Source organism: Orycteropus afer, unplaced genomic scaffold (genome assembly GCF_000298275.1).
Source record: "Orycteropus afer afer isolate SDZICR_OR568_19922 unplaced genomic scaffold, OryAfe1.0 scaffold00013, whole genome shotgun sequence".
NCBI classification, from domain to species: Eukaryota; Metazoa; Chordata; class Mammalia; order Tubulidentata; family Orycteropodidae; genus Orycteropus; species Orycteropus afer.
Window position 1 is genome coordinate 14,247,139 of NW_006921600.1, and position 7,622 is coordinate 14,254,760.

General features: G+C 42.5%; 1 protein-coding gene across 1 annotated transcript in view; it reads right to left on the reverse strand.

The window, feature by feature from the left end:
• Nucleotides 1-693: 693 nt before the first annotated feature.
• HHAT (hedgehog acyltransferase) overlaps nt 694-7,622 on the reverse strand; it is a 721,086-nt gene continuing 714,157 nt past the window's right edge. The window contains exon 11 of the mRNA XM_007953746.1: nt 694-785. Coding sequence (XP_007951937.1) covers nt 694-785 — 92 coding nt within the window. The remainder of the gene's footprint in view (nt 786-7,622) is intronic.

Below are 7,622 nucleotides of genomic sequence, written 5' to 3' on the forward strand. Positions count from 1 at the left end.
TAGTTAGAAGAATTACCATATTTATAATTCTTGAATGTCTCAGGAACCAAGAAGCCATATGTTGCATACCTTGATAAAGTTCAAATAACAGGACTCTTTGGGTCCTGACTCCTTGGAAGCCACAGGACAGCTTCTGTCTTCTCTCAATGGATAATCAGAAACATTGCCACAGTTTTGTTGCCTCCCTGCTGAGGCTGTTTGAAACCTCAAACTCTCCTATGGGTTCCAGAGACTGTACTACAGGACATGAGGAAGGAATTGCTCAAATATCACCAAAATGTTTCAGAAATATTGCCAGGTGGAGAAAAGGCTTATTACTAATTAGGATTGCCATGCTTTGATCAAGAAATGCCGTATTTAATTCTTGGTAAAGGAAGAAGAACTCAGGAGGCCCATGGGACTGGGTTTAAGACCAAGATGTCACTATGTATGCCTGGCCAAGATCTACTATTGGATAAGATTTCAGCTTACATAACAAGAAAATGATGGGGTTGGAGATGATCTCTAAACCTCCTTAACTGGAAGATTCTCTGGTTGTAAAGTTTCAATGAGAGCTCAAGCTTCCAGTGTTGGAAGGATGTAACTGGAACAGAAGATGAGTAGATCAAACACTGGGCTCTTGGAGATTATTTGGGGTGAGAGGTCAGGGTGAAGCACCATTTGCCTTGGAGGTTGGCCTGGGGCCCAGTAGCGTTAGTCCACGGTATATGTCTGGGCCCAGGCAATGCCCACGTGGGAGTAGCAGTACAGGAATCCCAGCACAGAGAGGGTCACCCATGGCCAGCCTACAAGAGAGAACAGGAGATAGAAAAGCAATTAGAAAAGCCTAGAGCAGGACATCTTGCAGGCACAAACTATTCTTCTTTGGAGAAAGCAACATGAGAATCAACATGGGCCTTGGTTTGCACAATAAGGCACATTCAGTCCTCTGGGAAAGTTTGCTTTAATAGGAACTCCAGGAGGTTAAATTCTACATTCCCATTAGATTCAGCATAAAATGAAAAATGCACTACTGCAAACGTGAATCATATTTAGAAATAAAGCAAGCTTTTAAAGAATACACATTTAGAAGCCTAAAGTAGCTAATAATAATAATTTTTAAAAGTCCATGAGTCTTAGAGTCAATATCAAAACACTGATTGACCACTATAGTGAACTGAATGCCATGTGTAAGCACCCAGAAGGAGCCTAAATTAAAAATTTGCTTTCAAAATTCTCAAGTTTTCAGTGTTTCATTCCACAAATACTTACCTTACAGTAGCTGGCATTCTTTCTTTCTTTTTTTTTAAAATTAATTCACAGGTCTTCCTGCTGAAAATTTATTACTTAATGATCTCTATGTCTTCTATGGGAGCTCTGGTAGCATAGTGGCTAAGACACTTGCCTGCTAACCAGACGGCTGGCAGTTCAAACCCACCAGCCACTCCTCTGAAGGAAGGTTGGGCAATCCTACTTCCGTAGTGATACTGCCTCGGAAACCCAAGGAGGGGTCGCTACGAGTTGGGTTTGACTCGATGGCACATAACAGCAACAACAACAACATGTCTTCTATAGGTTCTAGTCATACAAATATTTATTGGAAGCTTTGGAGAGCTATGAAAGATACTAGATGTAAAATAGAAAGACTAGCCCTATGTCATAGGCAACCCCACTCTCACTGGGAAAAGGCAAACACACACCCCTAGGATTTATGATCCATATAGTAGTGGTGTAGTGCCCAAGGCATCTGACTGGTAATCAGAAGGCTGGCAGTTCAAACCCACCAGCCACTTCTCAGAAGGAAGACTGGTCAATCCACTTCTGTAGAGATACCACCTCAGAAACTCAAGAAGGGGTTGCTATGAGTTGAAATCGACTCAATGGCAATGAGTTTGGGTTTCTTTTTCTTTCTTTTTTAGTAGTGCTAGATAATGGTGTGTACCATTATTAACCTGTGCTATGTAGAATAAACAAGAGTTCATTGTCAGATGTAAAGGACAGGGAAAAGCTACCAGAGAGGTCACCAGAATATGAACCTAGCAGGCCATACAAGAAAGGGAGGTCATATAATGTGGCTGTAGCACAGAGAGGGGGTAGGCAATGGAGGGGGTAGAGAATGATGCCATGGGGAATCACTAAAGGTTAGTGGAACTCTGCCAGGCTCTCTTACTGCTTTATTAAAAATTAACTGTTGTTATTATCAGTACAACATAGGTATGTCAGAATGACATAGCAGTTAAGTCCAGGCTCTGAAGTGAATTCAAATCCTGGCTCTACCACTTACCATGGATAAATTAACAAACTTCAAAAGCAAAACTAGGGATAAACTTACTCCATAGTATTCTTATAAGGATTGAGTGCAGGGATGCCTTGCACAGTGCCTGGCACATGGTAGGCACAAGAAACATAGCAATAATGCTGATAAGAGGGCATGGAAATCTTTCTTCACCAACATGAGCATGACAACAGGAAAGTCAAGCCCTGGTCTTGCCCTTAACTCCTGTTTTCAACTTGCTCCTGAGCCTGGCTTGGCATGAAAATTCTCCAGGACCTGTAGGTAAAAGAAGGGAGGCAAGCAGAAGGCCTCAAGCAGCCTGGCTCTGGGCAGACCTATGGTTCCATTTCTGGTCTGCTAGTCACCCAGTGTATTAGTTTTCTAGGGCTGCCATAACAAATTACTACAAACTGGGGAACTTAAAACAACAGCAACTTATTTCCTCACAATTAAAGAGCCCCAAAGTCCAAAATCAAGTTGGTGACTGGATCTGCTCTGAAGGCTTGAGGCAGGGAGTCTTTCTTTGCCTCTTTCAGTTTATAGTGGCCCCAAACTTCTTTGGCTTGTAGCTGCACCACTTCACATGGCCTCCTTCTGTATTATTTTCTGTCTTTTATAAGGACACTTATTGGTTTCAAGGTCCATCATAGACCCAGGATAACTTATTCTCAAGATCCTTAACTAGTTACATCTGCAAAGATACCTTCCAAATAAGGTCACATTCTGAAGTTATAGGTGAATATGGATTTTGAGGGGAGATTATTCAGCTCACTAGAGCCAGGTACTTTCCTGAGGTTCAGAGTGCACCTAGCTGACCTGGAGACCTCATGTGGCCCCAGACAGATGCTAAAGGACTTCCTGTCAACACCTGCTCCTCAGTAGAGTCAGGGAGAATGGGGGTGGTGGTGGCAAGGGAGCTTCAGGGATAGGAGACATGCCTGGATTTCAGCTGTGTTTGGGGCACAGCATCAGCAGGTGTTTGGTAAACAAGGAGCCCAGAGGATGGCTGTGGAGGTGGGAGAATGGGGATGTTTCATTTACACAAAGCTGTTCTTGGCACCTGTGGCTGTCAGGAGACATCTCTGTGCAAAACGTTTGCACAAACAGAACTGTAAGGAGGAACACTGCCAAGTATCCAGACAGGAAGCATATACATTTTTAGTTGGGGCCACAGTGATGTCCTGAAAATTCTCCCAACCTTTACTGCATGCCGTCCAGAAAGGCAGATAGGCAGGAGGCAGGAGACCAGCTCTCTGGGTTCTGTAAGGCGGACGTGTTTAATTCATCCTACCAGGGTCTCAGTTACCCCATCTACACGATGGTAGTTTAAAAAAAGACATGAGAAAATAAGATTTGGTAGTCCTTTCTGAAAAAAAAGTTATAGAAATGCAAAGGATTTATATAGGTTACTTTGCAACTTCTTTTATCCACACATAACTCATTGGTCTTTTTAATGGTTGAGCATTCCTGCAGACAGTAGCCCTGGTGTGTGTACAGGATGGCTGCCAAGGACTTAGTAGGATATTTGATGACAAGGAAAAGACAGATTCTAGAAGTCAACTTTCAACATTATGTAACATGCACTTTGTGAGCACTCGCTGGGTGCCTGGCCCTGTCTTAGGCACTAACACCATCCTCTTGTGGTTGACCTTAAGGAAAAGGTCTCTGATTGTGGCCGTTGCTAACCAAGCCCTGATGTGGTCCAGGGAGGGTGAGGGAGGGGTGTGGGCATGGACAGAGGATACAGGGCTTAGATGTGGACAGGACTGTAAAACTGAAAAGATCATGGGATGTATTTCATTCTAATAACATTCTGCTATGACACTAACTCATCCAGGCCTGTCAGTCTTTAATAAAAGGATGTCTATCCTTAAAAAAAAAAAAAAATCTGTTCTTCCAAGCTCACCTCACTTTCTAGGCCTCTCTCCCATGGGTCTTTTTCCACACTGTCTTCTCTTTTCATGCTCTCCCTTCTCATTCACTTTCCCAATCACAAGTGTCTAATCTGCCCCCATATCCCCTTGACCCTGACCACACACACACTTGCACACATTGTGACACACATGTACACACACTGATATGCACACATACACATGTATACACCCACATGCACAGATGCACACATGCTCCATTAGCCTGGGTCATCAAGCATGGGGCAGTGTGATACTGACCAAAAGAAAAGCTCCTTCCTCAGAAGGCCCTGCACAGCCACAATGCCTGTACACTCTGTACATTCACAGCTGGGCCCCCAGGGTCAATGACATATGTTGCTTCCTTCTGGGCTTTTGCTCCCTGGATCTAACAAGACCTAAACAGGTGGTCAGTGCTCATTTGGCAGGATAGAAACCTTGATGCCATTCTCTTTTGTTAATGACTGATAGGCCTAAATGAATCAGCATTGTCGTAGGCTTCAGAATGTTGCCCAGATGCCAGCACATCCCACCATCTTCTCAGCTTTATGATCCTGCCCCCATCTATGTCATGAAGAGGAGGAAGCATCATCCTCTGCCTATACCCTCACCCACACTCCATCCCATCCTCATTCTCTCTGGTACACACCAGGGCTTGGTCAGCAGCAACCTCAGTCAGAGACCTGTGCTCAATCAGAGACCATCCTAGGTGTCAGCACCTAGGGCAGGGCCAGGCACCCAGAGAATGCTCACAAAGTACATGTTGCATAATGTTGAAAGGAGGGAAAATCACTAACTAGAGAGTTTGTTGTCGTTGTTGTTATGTGCCACTAGAGAGTAGACATATGTGAAACTGAATGAAGGGAAAGGCAATATACATTAAGGGGAGATCAGTACAACATGACTTAGGCAAAGGAAGACAGTGTGCATGGTATGAGGATAAAAGATAACAAAAGTTACTACTACTACTACATGCACAATCCTACAATAACAGTAATAATAAATAATCTGTGAGTAGATATATAGGTAGACATGAATGTCGAACATGCAAAGGCAAATGGGAGTACACCCACGAATATATATTGGTATGATACAGGATATTTCTACATATGTATTTGTATGTACAGCAAATATATCAAGGGATAGAATAGAGAATACAGAGGGCAAAGTTATGAAAACTTCTTAGCCATAACCAAACACATTAAGGGAATGAGTCACTGGCCCTGGGAATTTTGGGCCACAGTCTCAGGGGCATTTAGATCAACTGGCATAACACAGTTCACAAAGACAATGTTCTACACTCTACTTTGGTGATAGCAACTGGGATCTTAAAAGCTTGTGAGATGACCACAGCATAATGTCCTAAATAGAGTGGGAGGGAAAAAAATGTAGAAAAAAATACAAAATCATAAAAAAGAGCAAATTTACTGATCTGATAGAGACTGGTAGAACTCTGAGACTGTGGCCCTTAGACACCTTTCAAGCCTGGAACTGTTCCCAATCCTTGGGATTAACTTTCACCCAAACAACAGACATGCCTATAAAGTAACAATAACACCAGAGAGGAATGTACTCCTCAGAACAATCAACCGTACAAGACCAAAAGGACAGCATTTGCCCAAAAACAAAGCACAGAAGGCAGGAAGGGGCAGACAAAAAGGATGAACACAGGGAAATGGAGAACATAGGGAAGAAGTGTAAAGAGTGCTGTTATATTGTGGGGACTGCAATCAATGTCACGAAACAAAATGTGTATAAATTGTTGAATGTGAAAAAAAAAGAAAGAAGGAGGGGAGACCGGCAACATGTTGCACTAGGCAGAAAGACTGCACAGATCCTCTTCAACAAAGAAAAGGGAAACCAAGTAACATAGACACAGAAGATAATCCTGGATCCCTGAGCCTTGAAGGGAAGGATATAGAAGTGGACTAAACCCAACTAGCAGAAGAATCTGCATGAAAATACCATAAAGGGAGACATACGGAGCTGTGGTCTGTGTTCTGGCAGCGATCCTGGGTGATCTGACAGCACAGACAGCTTGGAGATTCCCAAGTCGTGGGAAGACCTAAGAATTAACCAAAAAATCAGCGCTGCTAGTCAGGGACTGCACGCAGGATTGTGCACAGTGGCTGGGGAATAAATGGAGAAGGTGAAGAGAAAGGGGGGCTGAGCTGTGGACTTTTGCCAGTCCAGAGGGTGCCGTCATTTTAAAGGTTTAAAAACCATTTTAAAGGTTTAAAAGCGGCTTGACTATTTGGGATATTTAAAGAGACAGCACTCTCACAGATTCCTAGGGCTTAAGAACACGTTCTGCTTTCCAGCAACCCCAAGGACACTCCAGACCCGCAAGACTGAAAAGGTACGACATTCCTCTTGTTACTCTTATACCTCATAACCGCTTGGTGAATGGAGGTGCGGCCATTCCACACTCTCACCTACCTTCTGGGCCCACAGGAACTCCAAGACAGTCTGTGTGCTCAGACGGAGCCTGAGTGCCCTGCCCTGTCCTCTACCGATTCTTTTTATTTTTCTCTTTTTTTATTTTTATTCTTTATTGCCCCCCCCCGGGGATTAGTTTGCTTGTATTTGTCTGTTTTAAAACAACTACTATTATTAATACTTTTGTCCTTTTTATTATTGTTCTTAATCTTCCCTTCCCAGGTCCTAGTTTTCAGCATTTTTTCTTATCTCTGTTGCTGGTAGAAATTTGTTTTTTTAAAAAATGTAAGGTTTTTTTGTTTGTTTGTTTGTTTGTTTGTTTTGTTTTCCCTTTTTTTCTCATGGCTAACTCCATTCCTTGATTTTCTTTTTGCATTTTTCCTACTTTTTTCCTTCATTATTCTCCTTCTCTACTTTTTCTCTCTTAGTGCCCTATCCCCAGATATTGCAGATTTTCTTGTTTTTTGTTCTTCTTTTTCCTTTTTTTGGCTACTGTTCCTGTGTGATTACATGGTGTGTTTTTTGTCCATGGGCTTTTCATTTTTTGATGGTTATTCAATTGTAATTTGTATCTAACTGAGTGGGAGACAACAACAGTCCCCATAAGACACAATTACACCCACACCTCCTGCAACTTCACTTACTGAGCAAGAGCCACTACCTCCTTCTCCACCAATGGGCCAACAATAAAAAACCACCAAGAAAAGATTGAATCACCTTGGCTGCTCTTCACAAATAGTTAACAGAGATCTAAATACAATAACACCACGATGCCTTGGAGACAACAGACCATCACAGTCTCCATAAAGAAGCAGCATAAGTGGTAGAAAAAAGGGAGTAGGATACAGACCCAGAACACATCCATGAGAAAGAAGCAGCACTGGAACTCTGTGATAAAAAATTCAAAAGAATTATCTTCAGGTATCTTCAAAGGATTGAGAGACAGACCAAAGAAAACACAGAAAAAACCTTACAATAATTTTGGAAGAAAATACAAGAACAAAATGACAAAATAAATG